The sequence below is a fragment of the Periplaneta americana genome, chromosome 17, assembly GCF_040183065.1.
Source record: "Periplaneta americana isolate PAMFEO1 chromosome 17, P.americana_PAMFEO1_priV1, whole genome shotgun sequence".
In the NCBI taxonomy this organism is placed as follows: domain Eukaryota; kingdom Metazoa; phylum Arthropoda; class Insecta; order Blattodea; family Blattidae; genus Periplaneta; species Periplaneta americana.
Window position 1 is genome coordinate 118,925,706 of NC_091133.1, and position 21,391 is coordinate 118,947,096.

The following is a 21,391-nucleotide window of genomic DNA, read 5'->3' on the forward strand; positions in this document are numbered from 1 at the left end:
CACTCACTATCTCTCGTGCAGTCCGGATTTGTGCTAAACAGGCCTCGCACTTGGCACGTCGCATGCGTCGGTTTAGAAAAACCAAGGCTTAACTCGATTATTTTCAGATAATGCAGAAACTAAAGCAGAAAAGAAACCAAACTTGGGCTCTTTAACTAAACATGATTTCTATGATCATATCTCAGAAAATGTATTGGCCATTTCATATCGTTGAATTACTTCGTGTGTTAAAACCCACAACAGATTAACTCAATTATTCTCAGTTAATACCGAGTGGACCTCTCGAACTTCCCTGATGTCAGTCGCTAAAAATTAAAATAAAAAATGCCAGAATTACTGCTGGCTCTGTATTTAACCACTCTGTGGCTACTTTCAGTTGCAGGCGAAATGAAGGGATTTCTATCAACGCTTCTGGTCTGTTTCGTTGCCTATTCGGCCACGGCTGCCCCAGAATGTGACTTGGGGAAGCAGGTTATCGATAAAGTGGACAACAGAGTAAGTACAGAAACAGGACTATTTGCTTGTACATATTATACAGGGACATCACTTTATTTTTACCAACATTTTTAACATTAACCTGGCTATACTCGGAAACAATGTTGCCCCCTTCCATTACAGGAGTTTGATGTTACTAGTGCAATATGTAAACAAATCATTTTACTAGGTATAGGAGGAGAGAAATGTAGTGTATCCATTTATGTTGTAGGGAAATACGATGTTACGATTTTCAGTTTGATCATCACTTTTACGGAATTTATCAAAATACAGTAGAGTAGTAACTTTTTTTTTTTTTTTTTTTTCCAAAAACTCAACTTTTCAGGCGGCTATGTTCGTTATGTAATGTCTACTTTATTTAGCATATTAATTATTGATGTTAACATACAATATAGAGAGTGAATTTAAATTGAGGGACTCATAAGTAAAGGGCTGTAAGTGCACTTGTTACTTTTGAGAAAATGGGGTTTACATATTTAAGCTTTCGTAAAACCGGTGAAATTTTTATTTAAATTTTAATGTGTGATGCGATTAAAATATCCCTTTGCCACTAAAATTTTAGATACTTTAGCTTACATTGGATACACTTAACTCATGTTATTACAAATGTCACTAGCATTCCTTTGCTTCTAGCCACCTCAATTAAAAATAAGCTAATCTAAATTTTTAAACAAGTTGCTGAGAATGGTTGTCGTTCGTTACAATGCAGGCTTCAATTCTTTACGCATATTATTAAAAACATTTTGAAGCATATTCTCTGAAATTTAATTTATCGTTTCTTCAATATAATTTTTAGTACGATATTATTAATATAGGTTCTTTCTTCTATAGAAAACGCAACCATATTTCTGAAACACACTATACACTGCAGTGTTTACTTCACTACTTCGAATGCAACAGCGGCCGTAAGTTTGTGTGTCTGACGGCACCAATGACATTAGTGAAGGGATGAGAGTGAAGTACATTCAGAAATGCAGGTACAATAAAAATGCAAGTAAAAATAAAATGATGTCCCTGTAAAACATGCACTTGTCATAGCTAAACATGCGGAGTGCGTCAGATTGGACATGTAAGGCTGAGTATCAACTTCGGAGAGTATTCTCCAAAATCATACCCGCTCTACTTGCTTTTTCGAAAGATGGAACATGAAAATATTCGCATGGAAAATGTTTGTAAGGAAATGGGTTAACAAAGCAACTACTATTAGGCCTACATCATAACAAAAGATATATGTCCATGTGTTGTAAAAACGTCAGCTCTATAGCTTCAGCAGATTTAGAGAAAACAGTTTAATATTCTGATGATAGGAAGTTGCGCACCAATATCACCTTAAAAACATAATGCGATAAGAGTTTTGTTATGTAATATTAGTTACAGTTAAACATATACCTAGGTAACTTTGCTTTGTACTATAATATTGCAACTTTTTATTCTGCTTTCACCACTACACACCCGGCAACAATGTGACTTTTATTCTTAATAATTCACCCTACAACAATGGGTATTCCACTCAACACAGCAACACAATAGTCGTTTTTGCACTCCTCACGACGACAATGGCAATACACGACGTGTATTATTGATAAGAACAACAATGTACTCCTAATTTCAATTAATGTTCACAATGCACTATGTGCAGAACAAAACTGTCAGTTTTCAGTTCCAGTTTGCTTGCCTTGGCTAGTTCTTCTAGCTCACTGTTCGAGTACACTACACATCGAACTCAGATCTTCCGGATGCATCGCTCTCGCCTGGACACTGCCACAGTTACGAACTCACTCAAGTTCACTGCACGTCGAACTCAGGTCCCCCTTGCTCGCTGCTGTCCAAGAAAAGACTTGAAGGCTGACTGACTCTTCTGTCGGCACTCACGGTGTTATTTATTAAACCGCATGTTCTTGAGTCTTCGATTCGCGTGGCTTTCAGAATCTCCGAGAGAAATCTGCTTCGAGATGCTTCCTTACTTTCTCCGCTCCGCACCGTAGTTCTCCTCCCCCTTGCTCCTCGGCTAGCGTCAGGAGTTCGTGTTTCCGTTTCCCCGCGCCTTCCTTCTCGCTAGTTGCGCGCGCAACTCCCTGACGCGACCAGAACAATCCAGAGGGATGCCACAATATTGTTTTGATTAGTTTATTGATTACTTTTATAAGGCTAAGATACCATCAATATCAATTCCAACTTACCATGTTATACTCAATCTCTTTCTTTAGAATATGACTTTCTTTATGAATGATGTTTCATTCACTTAGTATAGTATAGTATTGTACTAATATGGAATTTATGTGAATATTCGTTCTTAAATCTTTATTATGTTATGAACATTTAAAATACAACTGCAATATTAAGAAATTGGTGTTAGTACTTTTGTTTTACAGACAATAAATAAAATATGAAACAGAAAAAAGCCATATAAAAATAACGACATAAAATTTCATGTTACGTTTTGAAGTTTGTGCACCACTGTCTTCTTAATCCAACAGGCTGCTTATTCATATACAGGGACATCATTTTATTTTTACTTCAATTTTTATTGTACCTGAGTTTTTGAATATACTTGATTCCCACCCCCTCTACTAGTAAACTTCCAACCGTTCTCCACACAGAACCAAGCGTATACAGTCAAAGTCGCCTTACGGTTATAGTAAACACAAACAGCACTGAGTTAGTGAGTATAGGACGTTCCAGAATTATGTTCGCTTTCAATATTTAATTATATTTTCGCACAGAAACTGTCGTCCGTTTGCCTACGTTGCATCCCGGTTTCTCCACCCGCTTCTGCTGTAAAGGCTAGTGACTGGGCTGTCTTAGCTCTTTTCAGAAAACAATTTTTGTTAGGAATTGGACGTCCGTAATATTATACAACTGTTTAAAATAACTTAAATAAAAAGGCCTCGTTAATTAATTAACTGTCATGTGATTTCCTCCCTTTCCTCGTCCCTGCGACAAAACCACTTAGACGGACAGTAGTTAGCATGTCTGAGTAATTTTATCTTTTCGGATCGGGCAGAAATGAAGATTGAATTTACAGTACGTAAGGTACTCTTTTATAGAGTAGGTACAGAATTATTTCGAAATGAGTTAGTAGTACAAAGGACGAAACTGGTAATTGGAATTAGGTACAATAGTCTATAGTGCGATAATATGAAAAAAAGAACTGAAGCCTGTATCGAAATGAACGGCCACCATTTTCAAAATGTGTTTAAATATTTATATTATGATTATTTTTCAATTTAACTTCATTCTCTATATTATACGCTAATGTGCTGTAGACAGTATAATATACACTGCATAATGAATACGTCCGAATGGATAGCTCAGTTCTTGAGTAAAAACACTTATTGTTAATACTTTACTGTATTTTGATTAAAGAAAAACCTAATGAAAATTACCAAACTCAAAATCGCGATATTTACTACTTTACGTAAATGGATGAACTACTTTTCTTCCCTCCTATACCTAGTAAAGTGATTTGTTTGTATTTTACGTCAGTATCATCGAACTCCAGTCGTGGAAGGAGGTAGCAAACGGTGTTTCCGGTTTTCAACCATTAATCAAAAGGTATAACCAGGTTAATATTAGAAATGTTAGTAAAAATAAAAAGATGTCCCTATGTATAATTCTTCCGCCTTCCATATCTAGCACTTGATGCCCGCGCACGACGCCAAGGTCAGAAAAATGCGCTTGCTTTGACATCACTGTAATCTATGATATCAGTGAAATAGCAAAAACCCAATATTGAATCCAATTATAGTCAGTATAGCATGTAAAGTATCGATATCTCTTATGTCGATAGCATTACAACGTCCCTATCGAAAGCAGATTTTTACACTTCAAATTGCACTGAATCTGTCGGGAGTCGAAGTGACATGAAAATGAAGCCTGTCTATATGTCATCCTCATGTTCACAGATCATCAATGGTTGGTGGAAGGCGAAGTACATGTTGCCTAAGAGTTTCTCTGCGGCGGGTCGTTGCTGGGAGCTCGACTATCATCTGGCCGACAACGGAGTAGCCCAAGTTAATGCTAGTAACACATCACCAAAGTGAGTATCACACTATGCACGGAATGTTGAATGTAATTGAATCGGTCGGAGCTGAAAGTCATTAGTTTTTGCAACAAAAACATAATATCGAGAAGAAAACCAAGTAAATTTATGGAATGTTTATGTTGAGCTGTAGAATAATTTCCTAGTCTGTGCGTGCTACAATAGAAAGACAAATTCAGTGCATATTAAAAATTATTTAGAAAAATTGACGTAATGCGTTTTAGCTCCGTGGTTGCTACTTACACAACATAAAGGATTAGATTAGATTTAGATTTATTTAATAACTAGCCGTACCCGTGCGCTCCGCTGCACCCGTTAGAAATAAATATAAAGTAATTACGTAATGAAAATAAGACGTTTGATCCAGGGAAGATTCGTGTTTGATAGAAGGATAAATCGTTTAATATGTTACTTAATTTAAATTGTATTTAAATAATTAAAATGCGATCATTTGGTCCAGAGAACACTCAGAAGTTACTGTAATAACATTATAGCATTATGTCCATCTAGAGAAACTACACTTTCCAATGGTTAAATAATAATTAATTATACAAATAGGTTAATTTAGCTTCTGATATTACTTCATACAAACACAGAAACATCCTCTGTAAGCTATGTTTCATATCTTTCGATTGCTGTTGTCCAAGGCCCCTTATAGACGTAGTCATTTGTTTTTCATTTCATTACACCGCCTTAGATGGCATTGTACTTTAATTTTAAAACTCATTTATCTCATTAAATATTAGTCCTATCAAAATTTTGTAAAGAATAAAACTTATCGGAAATCATTTTTAAAGAAACCTTTGTTATGCAACATATTTAACAAAAATCAATAATAAGCGAGATATTTCGATTTATTTAATTCAGGCCCCCTTATAACCCCCATTTTAAATATATTTTGAATGTCATATAGCCTAAAATCTAAGTTACAACGAACTTAATTTATATTCCAATTTTCATATAAATCGGTTCAGCCATTATCGCGTGAAAAGGTAACAAACATCCAGACAGACAGACAGAAAGACAAAAATGTCAAAAAAGCGATTTTCGGTTTCAGGGTGGTTAATTATATATGTTAGGACCAATTATTTTTGGAAAATCGAAAATTAACAGTAAAATTTCGGCTACAGATATATTATTAGTATAGATAACATATACATAAAAACGTTACATTAAAGTACCCCCAAAAGAGCAAAGCTCGTGTTCGGGGACAGTTCCGTTACATAGATATACACACTTTGTACACAAAATACTTAAGAAAAAAGGTCACATAAATATGATAATAATAAAGTTAGTAATAATAATACTAGTAATAACTGAGTGAAAAAAGAGATGATGTTGAGATTGGTGGATTAATATTAACTTATTATTAATAATATAAGTAGTGCAGGTCATGTGGATATAGTAACCAAGATAAGATAGAAAAAATATGCTTAGGATAGAAATAAACTTGTTTTACAGTACATGGTACATAATATAATACAGGAAAGTGTGTCATATAATTTTTTTTTTAAATTCTGAATCTGAAAATTTCATTCTTAAAGTAGTCAATTCTGGACGAAATTTGATTATCGAATTATATAGACGTGGACCATAATTTGTAGGTGTAGTAAAGCAGCAGATGTGAAACATTTGGGTTCAACTAAATTAAGAATTTCATTTTGTCTTGTATTATGATCATTTGGCTGAGCTACAAATTTCATTCTATTTTTATGATAGAATTTCATTAAAGTGTATTTATAAATTTGGTCAATTCTAAAAACATTCAATTCGGAATGAATCAAGCTTTACATATTTAAATATTACATGATATTGTAGTTATATTTATTTGTAACATAAATACCACCTTCATTCAATAAAAAAATTGCAAATCAAGATTTCAGGTATAACTCCCTGTAAAGTTGATTTGAATAATTTCGAGGGAAAAATTGTTCCGGAGCCGGGTATCGAACCCGGGACCTTTGGTTTAACGTTTACGTTTAATCAACTTTACAGGGAGTTATACCTGAAATCTTGATTTGCATAATACACGTCACTGTTCGTTAACAGAAAGCCACAACTTAAGTCACACGGAGTTAGTGTGCACTCGAAGTTGGTTGCTTGACGGTTGTCAGCCCACTTTGAGGTCTGTGGATATAGAGGGAAAAATTGGATCGGTGTCGGTTAGAGTTCCCGAGTAGCTCAGTGGTAGAGCGTTGGTACGTTAAACCAAAGGTCCCGGGTTCGATACCCGGCTCCGGAACAATTTTTCCCTCTCAATTATTCAATAAAAAAATTGTTATAAATTACAACTTCTCTTATGATATAACAAAATACAAGCTAAGTAGAGTACAGTAGGTTAAAAAACTCAGTCACTACTTCCTTGTATTACATTGAAACATTGATATTACAAGAGCGCGGGTCCACACCTGTGGAGTAACGGTTAGCGCGTCTGACCACGAAACCAGGTGGCCCAGGTTCGAATCCCGGTCGAGGCAAGTTATCTGGTTGAGGATTTTTCCGGGGTTTTTCCCCAACGCAATATGAGCAAATTCTGGGTAACTATCGGTGCTGAACTCCGTAGCTATACATTTCACCGGCATTATCACCTTCATTTCATTCAGACGATAGATAACCTGAGACGTTGATATAGTGTCGTAAAATAACCCACTAAAAAAAGAAAGGCCGCGGAATTGGCGGAAATCGGAAAGCAATATGATACGTAAAACAATTTACAAATTTGTAAACCTTCGCCATTACTCACCTACTCATGTATTACGTTTGGTTTATTTGGCTATAATTGAATCTGTTATCCAATACGGTATAACTGGATGGGGAGGCATTACAAAAACTGCTCTTTTTCCTCTAATTATGTTGCAAAAACGTATAATCAAAATTTGTTTGAAAAGGCGACTGGATTATCCAACAAATATAATCCATTCCGAATTGAATGTTTTTAGAATTGACCAAATTTATAAATACTCTTTAATGAAATTCTATCATAAAAATAGAATGAAATTTGTAGCTCAGCCACTGCTCATAATACAAGACGAAATGAAATTCTTAAATTAGTTGAACCTAAATGTTTCACATCTGCTGCTTTACTACACAGTACAAATTATGGTCCACGTCTATATAATTCGATAATAAAATTTCATCCAGAACTACTTTAAGAATTGAAATTTACAGATCCAGAACTAAAAAATTTATATGACAGACTTCCCTGTATATATATATTATGTACCATTTATTATAAAACAAAATTATTTCTATCCTAAGTGTATTTTTCTATTTCATCTTGGTTACTATATCAACGTGACCTGCACTAATTATACTACTAATAATAATTTAATATTAATCCATCAATCTAAACATCGTCTCTTTTTTCACTCAGTTATTACTAGTATTATTATTATTACTAACTTTATTAGTATCATATTTATGTGACCTTTTTTCTTAAGTATTTTGTGTATAAAGTATGTATATCTATGTAACGGAACTGTCCCCGAACACGAGCTTTGCTCTTTCGGGGTATTTTAATGTAACGTTTTTATGTATATGTTATTATTAAATAAAAAAAAATAGCTCGGCTGCTTGGTCAACCTTGGATGGTGCGGCGCGGCGCTGAAAGGCAGGAAGTGAATGGCTTGATGCTTTCCTCGTCCGTTCACGTTACCGGTAGCAACAGTTTCTTGTACAAGGAGAAGGCTGACTTAATTTTTTCTTGCGCCGATCGATAGATCTTGCTTAAATAGTTAAAATATTCTAACAGTTTTACATGAGCAACTTCAGACAGTCTGACTTCTCCATTTGAGCCACTGGCGTAGCTCAGCCGTCTTAGGCGTTTGCCTGCTTATCAGGAGTCGCACCCGGGCGCGGGTTCGATTCCCGCTTGGGCCGATTACCTTGTTGGGTTTTTTCCGAGGTTTTCCCCAATCGTAAGGCAAATGTCAGATAACCTATGGCAAATTCTCGGCCTCATCTCGCCAAATACCATCTCGCTATCACCAACTCCACCGACGCTAAGGCTGGTACTCATAGTCGACACTTTATATCACCACTTTGAAAAGTGATACTTTTGACGAAAGTGGCTCTTTCATATTAGTGGTATTCATAGACGATTGAAGAAGTGCACTTCACAAAGTGTCACTTTACGCCAGCAAAGTGTAGAGTTACAATTTGGTTGGTAACAGAAGTCCCACGATGCCTTTCAAAACAAGTGAACAAACAATAACAAATTAATGACATATAACCTACAAATTACAATGCTTGTGATTTGAACTGGGAGCCTAATTGATCGCGCGAGAAAGAAAATATATATTTAAAGTTATTTTATTTCAGTTCATAGTTTTTTGCCGATAGTTTAGAGTATTTCAGTCAGTTCAGATATTATAACATTTTATTAAATAGTTAGTGATATTGCTGGTGAAATTAGGTTAGGTTTTGTACAGTACATAGCTGATCCATTAATTCATATAGTTAGATTAGATTTTGTACATATCTTTTTCATTGATTTATGTCGCTAAGTTAGATTTTGTATGTATCCATTCCACTGATTTATATAGTTCGGTTAGGTTTTGTACATATCTTCTATTAGTTTATATAGTTAGGTTAAGTTGGACTGAGTAGGTTAAATTTTGTATATATATATATATATATATATATATATATATATATATATATATATATATATATATTAAATTTATATCGTTAGGTTAGGTTTTGTACGTATCTGCTTCATTGATATATCGTGTTATTTCCTTTATTTTCATTTTTGTCTTTTTCATGAATAGTGAATAGAAGTAAAAAAAGAATGAAATAAACACATTACTACTGCTATTATTATTATTATTATTATTACTACTACTATTTCCTCTCTCTCGTTTCCATTATTGCCTGCTCTTCAGTTATATTTTGAATGCCAAATGTTTCTACAATGCAAAACAAAATAGGCCTAATAGTATGAGGTTATGACTGCACATGAACTAGAGACAGTAGATGTATTGCTTACCGGCGTGAAAATATATATTACCGGTATCAAAACAGTAATGATTATATCAACATCAAGATAAATCTTATCTCAAAATACAGGTAGTCAACAAAAATCAAAATCATTTTAAAGCCAATATAATTATGGAATCTGCTTAGAAGGCAGGCACGTGAGGTCTCTCAATGGTAATTTAAGATAGTTACGCCTACATTAGATTGAAGTTAGTTTAATATTATTTAAGTTAAAAAATTCGTTTCAGTAATAAAAAATAGGTTATATAGGCATATCTACCTACATATCACTTCATCCAATTGAGGTTATAAATATACGAATGTTACAGAAATACCTGAACTATAATATTTTATATACTACTAGGTTCAAAAAGTTCCCGGAATTTTACTGTCATTTTTCGTATTAATATATAACAAGGAATATTATACATTTGTTTTGTTGGTAACATTCATGATGTCATTTCCTTAAAGTTTGTTGATAATGGCGATTGTTGGTTTTGAGTTGTAGGCAATTGTTTATCATAGTGTTTTGTTTGTTCGTCGCATTTTGTAATTATGTCCACAGAGCAACGTACAAACATCAAGTTCTGTGTTTTGTTACACAAAACTCCTGCAGAGACATTAAGATTGTTGGAAGAAGCATATGGCGAAGCAGTAATGAAAAAAACTCCAGTGTATGCCTGGCATAAACGCTTTTCTGGTGGCCGCGATATGTACGCAGCGGCCGACCAACAACTGCAACAAATGAAGCAATCGCTCAGCGTGTGCGTAATGTTGTGAGGGACGACCGACGTAAAACCATAAAAGAGATAGCAGCAGAGGTCGGAATATCAGTCGGAAGTGTACACAATGTTCTTCACAAGCATCTCAACATGCATTACGTGTCTCAGAAGTTAGTTCCGAAAATGTTGTCAGCAGAACAGAAAGAAACAAGAATGACTCTTGCTGGGGACATGATCAGTATTGCTGATGAAGATGGTGATTTCTTAAACAAAATTATTGCTGGTGATGAAACTTGGTGCTACTTGTACGACCCAGTCCCTAAGCGACAGTCATCTGAGTGGAAATCGAAAACATCTCCTCTTAAGCAAAAATTTCCTAGGGACACTTCCTAAGGCAAAGTTATGTTGGAAGTTTTCTTCGACTCTCAGGATCTCATCCACCATGCGTTCATTCCAGAAGGTCGTACTGTAACAAAAGAATTGTACGTAGAAATCCTCCGTCGCCTCCGGGACGCAGTGAGAAGAAAACGTCCAGAAAAGTGGGTAGAAAACAACTGGTTCCTTACGCATGACAATGCACCTGCTCATCGCGCAATTATTGTATAGAATTTTCTTGCCAGGCACAACATAACTGCTTTGGATCACCCACCATACTCTCCTGATCTCTCACCACCTGATTACTTTCTGTTTCCCCGTCTGAAAAGTCATCTGAAAGGACGGAGATTCAATGATGAAGAGGTTATCGCAAACGCAACGAGAGCACTAAGACGGGTTTCACAAAATGGCTTCCAGGCCTGCTTCCAGGAACTCTACACGCGTTGGCAAAAGTGTGTTGTTGCGGAAGGCAACTATTTTGAAGGGAATGCTGTAGAATAGTGTTTAAGGTACGTTGTTTCTATGATACTAGCAAATTCCGGGAACTTTTTGAACCTAGTATGTATATACTATTAATGTATGGTACATATCTGTAGCATAGAATTTTAATGCAGTCAATAACTGTATTATTGGAGGCACTGACAAACCTCTATTATTAGTTTTTGTCAACCAGTCATCGAAAATATAAGCAGTCTCAATAAGCTTCTTTATCAAATCGGAAACGTTTTTTTAAGTCTATATCATTTCCAGGGGATTGTCTTTAGGCCTATCTCTAATGTAGCGCTTTTGTATATTGTCCACTAATTGTGCCATCTCTTCCGCACGTTCTAATAAATAATTCGACAACTTCCAAGACGTCCGCCATTTTTCTACAAAGTGACACTTTCGGCTCAAAGTGTGGTCGGAAGTACACTTTCATCCAAAGTGTTCCTTTGCACCAAAGTGTCGACTGTGCAACGGAAAAGTGATGCTTTGCGTCTTCCAAAGGACACTTTAATCGAAAGTGTCGACTATGAATACCAGCCTAAATGACCTAGAAGTTAAAACAGCGTCTTTAAATAACCAAATAAAAAACGCAATCGATATTCGAAACGATTCACACGCCAACTCGACTGCTACGTCCTCTTCACAGACCTGAACACAACGTATGAAACTTTCCCATAATGCTTGTGTGCGTTTTGTCTGTAATGCTCGCCGGTGGGACCGAGTTCAGTCATGCTTCCAAATGTTATCGTGGTCCCCGTCAGCCATACAGTCTGTCACTATTATTCAGAATATTACATTCTTCCACTCCTCAGTATCTTGCTTCACGTTTCCGAACATTGTCAATCTGAAGAGAAGTGATTTAGGTCTACTTTTAATCCCAGATAATACAAGTACAGTAATTACAGCCAATAACTCTAACACATTCCAATCTTTAACAGAGGAAATTCTCTTCAAAATATGTGACTGGTTCTCAGTCAATAAATTAGTATTAGATTGTAACAAAACTAACACAATTCGATTTAAATCCTGTCCAAATTCAACCACGCAAATTTCAAACACAATAATTAACAATAGGTCCCTATTAGAAACAACAACAACCAAATTTCTTGGCTTAAAAATCGATAATGTGTTAAATTGGAAAAATTGTATTAAGGAAATTACCCCCAAACTAAATTCAGCATGTTTGATATTAGATCTATGCGAAAGATAGTAAATATCAATACCTTAAAAACACTATACATTGAATACTTCCACTAGGTAATGAGTTTTGGAATAATGTTCTGGGGATATTCCACAGATAGTAACAATATATTCCTACTACAAAAAAGAATAATTAGAATAATAGTAGGTGCCAAATCTAGGGAATCGTGTAGGACTATTTTCAAAAAACTGCAAATAATGCTCATGGCTTGTCAGTATTTTTTTTTTTCATTAATAATCTTCTTCGTATGTAATCGTGAAAACTTTGTAACTAATTCAACAGTTCATAGCATAAATGCGCGTCAAAAATGACTTTCATACTCCATCGGCAAGTCTATCATGCTATCAAAAAAGAGTGCGTTATATGGCAGTAAACATGTTTAAAATCGTCCCTATCGATATAAAAATTGAAACTAAAACATAAGATTATTTAGGACCAAATTAAAGAAGTACCTAATTTCTCACGCCTTCTATTGGTGAATTCATGACATTCAACAACGCTTCATGAAATTGATACTAAAATTTGTGTTGTACTAGTAGGCTATATTATAAACCTCTTCTGTATATATTTCAACTAGACTGCGAGTATAAATTAAGACTTTATTGTAGTAGGCCTATTAAGTTTTTGACTTGTTCCATATTCTACCTGTGAAGCAATGTATGAATACCATGGAATGTTAATAAATACAATACAATACAATCCCCCAATATAGAACCTCTGCATATTCTTCATAATTTAATGTTGCATTCACCCGACTTTGGAATTCTCTCCTGCGCGAGATCGACTGTCGGACCTATCGACCTTTCAGAGGAAACTTAGTAAGTTTTTATTAGATAGGAGCTAGATATATTGTTTGTTATATGTTTGCTTGTGTGTAAGCTAGTGTTCCCTATGAATTTAATATTTCCTTTTTCCTCTAATGATTAATCTTAAGATTTATGCTTGTATGTATTATTGTTTCAGTAACTATCTTCAGTATTCTATATGTTATTTTTCTGTATTATTGTACAGAGTAGATCGGCCTGGATGGCGGTGTAGAGTGCTGGCCTTCTGTGCCCGAGGTTGCGGGTTCGATCCCGGCTCAGGTCGATGGCGTCAAAATGTGCTTAAATGCGACAAGCTCATGTCAGTAGATTTACTGATATGTAAAAGAACTCCTGTGAGAAAAAATTACGGCACAGCGGCGACGCTGATATAACCTTAGCAGTTGCAAGCATCGTTAAATAAAACATGATTTACAGTTTTTGTACAGAGTGTCCGAAAAGTCCCGCACCTTAGGACTAATCACAGCACGTGTTCTGTATCTGCTCCACCAATCGCCACACAACCGCATGTTGTTTAAAGCACAGGTCACCAAGTCAGGTGATATCGCGAGGCATTCATGGTCGATCGTTTAGCATAATGTTCAATGTCTCCAATCTCGATGATTCCAGGCGGTGAGCGTGGAGCCCAATTAATGGGACCTCTGCGATGAATTCAACGTGGAAAGTTACCGTCCAAGCATATATAAAACACATACTTTAATATGATATGATATGATATATGATATGATATATGAAATGATATAATATATGATATGATATATGATATGATATGATATGATATATGATATGATATGATATATGATATGATATGATATATGAAATGATATAATATATATGATATGATATATGATATGATATATATATGATATGATATATGATATGATATGATATATGATATGATATATGAAATGATATATGATATGATATGATATATATGATATGATATATGAAATGATATAATATATGATATGATATGATATATGATATATGATATGATATGATATATGATATGATATGATATATGAAATGATATAATATATGATATTATATGATATGATATGATATATGATATGATATGATATATGATATGATATGATATAATATATGATATGATATGATATGATATGATATGATATGATATGATATGATATATGATATGATATGATATGATAGATGATATATATGATATGATAGATGATATGATATATATGATATGATACATAATATGATAGGTGATATGATATATGATATGATATATATGATATGATAGATGATATGATATATATGACATGATATATGATATGATATGATATGTGATATGATATATGATATGATATAATATATGATATGATATATGATATGATATATATTTTATTTATTTCATTGGGTTTTTTACGACGCTGTATCAACATCTAGGTTATTTAGCGTCTGAATGAAATGAAGGTGATAATGCCGGTGAAATGAGTCCGGGATCCAACACCGAAAGTTACCCAGCATTTGCTCGTATTGGGTTGAGGGAAAACCCCGGAAAAAACCTCAACCAGGTAACTTGCCCCGACCGGGATTCGAACCCGGGCCAATTGGTTTCGCGGCCAGACGCGCTGACCGTTATTCCACAGGTGTGGACGATATGATATATGATATGATATATGTGATATGATATGTGATATGATGTATGATATGATATATGATATGATATGATATGATATGATATATATGATATTCTTTTTTTTTACATTCTGCATGCTCCATTACTGTGGAGTAATACTACATGCATTGGTTTAACTTAAACTATGTTCATATAATTACTTTATATTGTTCTAAGAGTTTCTTTATAGGCAATATAGATGGATGAATTTTGTACTTTTCTTTCATTGTAATTTGTCAAACTGTATATTGTTAGTAAATTTGATCAAGTTCTTATGGTATTTGTACACTAGTTTGTCTTTATTCACTAGCCAGTTTTCAGACTTTAGAACTGCCGCTTTCAGAATGTCTTTTTCTCTCTCAAGTAATTTACAATTGTATAACAAATGATCTATCGTTTGTTCGTCATTGTTGCATGGACATAATGGGCTATCTATAATTTTATATTTATGTAGATAATATTTTATAATTCCTTGTCCTGTCATTATAGTTGTGAAGTTTGGGGTTATGTTAAGTTTCAATTTTAACCGATCGTTTATATTTGGGAAGAAATATATATATGATATGATATATGATATGATAGATGATAAATGATATGATAGATGATATATGATATGATATATGATATGATATGTGATATGATATTTATTTAGTATTTATTTATTTATTTATTTAACCTAGTAGAGATAATGCCGTCAGGCCTTCTCTGCCCCTCTACCAGAGGATATGTGATATGATATATGATATGATATGATATATGATATGAGATATGATATGATATGGTATGATATATATATGATATGATATATGATATGATATGTGATATGATATATGATATGAGATATGATATGATATGATATGATATGATATGATATGATATGATATATGATATGATATGATATATATTTTGATGTCAACATTTACATCCATGTTATGGACCTCACAATTTGTATCCGGTACCACAATTACATTCATTACAGATATACCTTTGTAGGAGCTCTTACAATTTAACTTTCGATCCCATTTAGATCAATCAAAATTGACACTTTTACGACTCTTCTTGATTTTCATTACACTTATATCGGGAACCCACTGTTTCTAATAATACTTGTCACTAAAACATTGTCCAATATGTTCGTTACTATGTCTGTTTCTTGTGTACATTTCATTTTCAGATCTCACGAATTTTATATATTATATATTATACTTCATTACCCTATCTAGCCTCCCCCGCCATACTCCTGACCTATTTTCATTATCTCTATCGATCTACTTAACTTCCTATCACACTCCTCTAATTCATTCAAAATTGACACTTTTATCACTCCGTTCTAGATTTTCAGTTCACTTAGACTATATCGAACACACACTGTTTCTACTAATACTTGTTACTAAAACATATTACACTATTGTCCAATATGTTCGTTATTATGTCTGTTTCTTGTGTACATTTTATTTTCAGATCTTACTAATTTTCTACATACATACTTTAATATGTCCCATGGTGCGGGACTTTTCGGACACCCTATATATTCAGCATTAAGAATAGCCTAAATTCTCAACTTAAGCTGTGTTACATTATTACCAGTGTCTATAGCATGCATTATAGACGATTTCTTTGTATGTTATAATAAGAATTATATCTGAGTTTGATTTATGGTCCTTTTCAACAACATCGAATTTATTTCCTTAGAAAATGATAGATAAACTTATAGTAAAAACCAGTAGGTATAAAACGAAGTTGATTTGTTTGCAGGACTGGTGAGATTGTCGTTCTCAATGGAGGAGCGAAAATAATTCAGAATTACAAAATAAACGGAACCTTCCCCAAAAACTGTAAGTAAACACAAAACCCCACAGTTGCTGTAAGAACAATCTTGTCATGTCTTATTTCACACTATGTCGAATTTCATAGGTATGTGTGTGTTCTTCAAAAGAATGCAGAGAATGGAACTTAACGCTACTGTAATTATTACTCACGCTACTCTCGGGATAAAAACTTAACATCAGAAATCTTTTCAATGCATGTAAAACAATTATGTACTTAGTTCAGTGGCGGCTCCTGCATATATCTTAAGAGGAGGAAAGAAGTTAACAGCGCAAAATGACACATTCTTGAGAGAAACATGCTACAAATTATATATATATATATATATATATATATATATATTGATGTACCGAAGTACATATGATATTTCCATGCAGATATTCTGCGTCATCATATGATGAAAGAGTGATGGAACGGAGAAAAATTCTCTCCGGCGCCGGGATTTGTGATTTAAGACGGCGCCTATACCGTCGGATCCCGGCCAATCAGTCACTCATTCGAGTGCACCTCAACACATGTATGGACTTCGGTCCTGCGTTCATAGACATCTATGACGTAGTGCAGAGGGCGGCCACTAGAGGGAACCCAAGAGATGGAGCTTAATCTGAGACGATTCTAACCGGCGTCGGGGTTGTATCCGGCGTGGCTTAGTGGATAAAGCATCAGCACGTAGAGCTGAAAACCCGGGTTCAAATCCCGGCGCCGGAGAGAATTTTTCTCCGTTCCATCACTCTTTCATCATATGATGACGCAGAATATCTGCATGGAAATATCATATGTACTTCGGTACATCAAAATATAGGATATGATATGCGTAATAAATCACTTTGTGATTTAAGACGGCGCCTATACCGTCGGATCCCGGCCAATCAGTCACTCATTCGAGTGCACCTCAACACATGTATGGACTTCGGTCCTGCGTTCATAGACATCTATGACGTAGTGCAGAGGGCGGCCACTAGGGGGAACCCAAGAGATGGAGCTTAATCTGAGACGATTCTAACCGGCGTCGGGGTTGTATCCGGTGTGGCTTAGTGGATAAAGCATCAGCACGTAGAGCTGAAAACCCGGGTTCAAATCCCGGCGCCGGAGAGAATTTTTCTCCGTTCCATCACTCTTTCATCATATGCTACAAATTAGTCTACATGCATACATATAAGACCAGATAGTGTTAGGGTTGGCCTTCTCTTTTGTACAGCAATAATCTATGCTTGTAAACTGAGTTTCCTAAATTGTCCAAAATTTGTTTTCACTTCCATTCATCGTTGGATAATTGCACAAATTAACAATTACAAAGAAATTCACAAACTCGCAGCATTTTTTGCGCACACTAAAGCATCACACGTGTTGGAAGAGACCAGCTACTAACACATAACCAGAATCGTTTTACGGAAGTGGGAATGAGAAATAATCTGTTAGGAAAGTGAGAACACTGCACCCACTCACGTGGTCTGTGTTGCCACATGTACATTTTACAAGTTCAATATCACATGCTTTTGAAGAATATCAGTTCTTGTAAAGTCATACTACCATTATTGTTCAAAGCTGCAGGTGACCGATTAATTTTTTTATGTTAAAAATAATGTAGTTTGGAGTATTTTCAATTTCAAATATATTTGTACAAAACTGACAACTTGGCTGTCTAGTAGACAATTAATGGAAGTGAATTTCAGGAGCCAAAAAGATCTGCGATGCTAACGTAGAACTACTTCCTCTTTGTTTTATATAAATCTAACTTCAACGTTCAGATATCCTCGAAAGTTTCAAACCATGAATAGTAGCTTATATAAAATGCAATGAATAATATATTTTGTTTTATAATTTAAAAAAAAATGTTTATATGGTGTCTTTCATAGCTTTGCGTTAAAACTGTTTTTATTGTGCCTCCTCCTAGATGTGTTATAGTCTCGTTGAATGCAGCGTCGTTAGATGGCAGCGGTAGCGAGCTTGCTGCACGACCAGTAGGTTTCTATATTTCCCGCCCATGCTCTGATTCAGAGGAGGATCTCCTCCCTCTCCGTTCATTTACTTGCTTTAAAACTCTGCTTCTGTCTCCCGCCGATGGTGCGCTGTTGTCTATGTGTGTTAACTGCAGTAAAGGAGGAAAGCATTGACTTTCCTCCACACAAATAATCTCGTATCTTTCTCACAGTTTTATAGCAGCATATGAGTGCGCGTCGTTTAAAACTCGATCAACCGAGGTGTTCTTATAGCTGTGAACTTAAAAATTACCGAATCTTACTCGAATTTCAAGGCATATATTTCATTTGGTATTTACTTTCAAAAGAAGAAAAATGTGAGGAGGACGTTCCTCCCTTCCCTCCCCCGAGAAACCGCCACTGACTTAGTTAAGTTTCAGATGATTACACTACGTCAGGCCTGGGTACTGATACCTCACTCGAGTCACTCCACACTACCCCTTAACTCCTCACTCTTTCCCGGCTGAGACAGTAATGTTTCTGTAGAATATGAGTAGACAGGAAGATAAGCAGTGCTCAGTAACGGATTTACAAGGCAGGTATCATAGCTTTTACGAACTTTCGGCTCTCGCTGACCGCCTAAAATCTACCATTGTAACGGTAACGTAGTAACGGTTAGCACGCCTCGTGAATTTGAGAGGGCCTGGCTTCAAATCCTGGTTGAGACAAGTTACTTGGTTGAGGTTTTTGCAAATACTAGGTAACATTTGGCGCTAAACCCTGAACTCATTTCGCCGGCATTATCGTTCAGACACCTTACTATGCGGAAAGGACATGGGCGGGGGGGGGGTTTCCTTGGTTCCCTTTCACTTTCCTTTATACTCAGGGTTATACTACGTCATATGTGGACGAGTTAGTACGATATATTATGTAGTTGTGTTGAGAGGTGTCCCAGTTATCTGGTTGTTGGTAAGGGCAGCGACGATTGCAATGTAATTTCGATTTATATTTAGATGCAAAATGTCACATTTATTAATATGAAATAAACTAACTTCTCTCTATTTAATTAGCTAGAGCAGTGGTTCTCAAAGTGTGGGTGGCGACACACAGGGAGGTCGTGTAAGGAGTGTAAGGAGTTGAGAGTGTCACGAGGTGATTTACAAAATAAATCAAAAGTTTCTTACGACGAAAGAGTAATGGAACGGAGAAAAATTCTCTCCGGCGCCGGGATTTGAACCCGGGTTTTCAGCTGTACGTGCTGATGCTTTATCCACTAAGCCACACCGGATACAACTCCGACGCCGGTCAGAATCGTCTCAGATTAAGCTCCAACTCTTGGGTTCCCTTTAGTGGCCGCCCTCTGCACTACGTCATAGATGTCTATGAACGCAGGACCGAAGTCCACACAAGTGCTGAGGTGCACTCGATATAAGTGACTAGTTGGCCGAGATCCGACGGAATAAGCGCCGTCTTAAATCACGAAGTGATTTACGCATATCATATATATTATTTTAATGTACCGAAGTACATGTGATATTTCCATGCAGATATTCTGCGTCATCATACGACGAAAGAGTAATGGAACGGAGAAAAATTCCCGGCGCCGGAGAGAATTTTTCTCCGTTCCATTACTCTTTCGTCGTATGATGACGCAGAATATCTGCATGGAAATATCACATGTACTTCGGTACATTAAAATAATAAAATAAAAATAAAATAAAATAACAAAAGTTTCTTGTTAATTTATTTTGTATTTAGAAACATAAACATTAACAATATTGAACTAAGAAAAAAAAATGTTTCAGTAGTTATAAAGTAATAGTCTAAATAATTAATGCTATTAATGTGCCTGTTTTTCAGAAAGTAGCTTCTCAAATCTGGACTCAGCATTCCATACACTCGCAGTGATATCATTTTAAGTTCAAGGAAATTTCTCAGTTTTGTTTTGGTGGTGAACATAGACGAGAAACTCATTTTGCATAAATACAAGGTTGCAAATATTTAAAAAGTTAAGAATTGCTTATTTTTTCCAAGCTCGAGGTATTCTTGCAATCCTTTGATCCAAAATTGGTCTATGCTATGCGAAAAAAGTATAATTTAAGCATTCCATTCTAGCTACATATTTAAATGAGATTTTCCTTCATAGTTTCTAGAATTTCAACCACTTAGGCAACTGCCTAGAAACAGATTCATCATCTTTGTGGTATACTAAAAGCCAGGTTATGAACCGACGAAACAGGAAGTAGTTGGATGGGCGAGAGGAAAGTGCGGGTTAGAGGGATAGCCTGTGCAGTGATGACACGTTGCGTGTGGGGGATGGAGGGGAGAACAAGAACGGAGCTTTTCATTGGACCTCGCGTGAAAATGTCGTCTGCTAACGAAAATCTGGCAACGGAATCACGGAGACAGTGTAGCCAGTTTATTTGCAGTATCACGTGCATTACGAGTTGCATTTCGTACCAGCGTCATTGGCTCGTGCTTTCTTAAAAACAGTAATTTTAATTACTAATATTGTGGATAGTGTTATCGAGAACTATATACAGTAGTTATTTTAAACATATCGGTGACAAACGCTGAACACGCTTTGAATCTCGCCCCACTATGTGGCAACAGAGCTCAGAAAGAGACCAACAGAACGTTGCTTCCGGTTTAGTCGGTTCATAACCTGGCTTTTAGTATAGTCGTAACTGTTCTGAGTTTCTTACGGAATCTACCAAAAAGTTGTTGATTAAAATTTGCTATCATACGTAACGAAATTTTTCATGATCTCTTTAATACACTGGAATGAATCAAATATATTTTTGTTTAATGATATTGATCAGAAATAAAGTTTCTTTGTAAACTCGTTAATTTTATCTCTGGCTGTTATAAT

General features: G+C 35.4%; 1 protein-coding gene across 1 annotated transcript in view; it reads left to right on the plus strand.

Annotated features, from left to right (window-relative positions):
- The window catches only part of LOC138692782 (uncharacterized), a 47,978-nt gene that overhangs the window by 9,751 nt on the left and 16,836 nt on the right, over positions 1-21,391 (plus strand). Inside the window, exons 2-4 of the mRNA XM_069815988.1 lie at positions 377-495; positions 4,401-4,534; positions 16,529-16,608. Of these exons, the coding sequence (XP_069672089.1) occupies positions 388-495; positions 4,401-4,534; positions 16,529-16,608 (322 nt within the window). The 5' untranslated portion in view covers positions 377-387. The remainder of the gene's footprint in view (positions 1-376; positions 496-4,400; positions 4,535-16,528; positions 16,609-21,391) is intronic.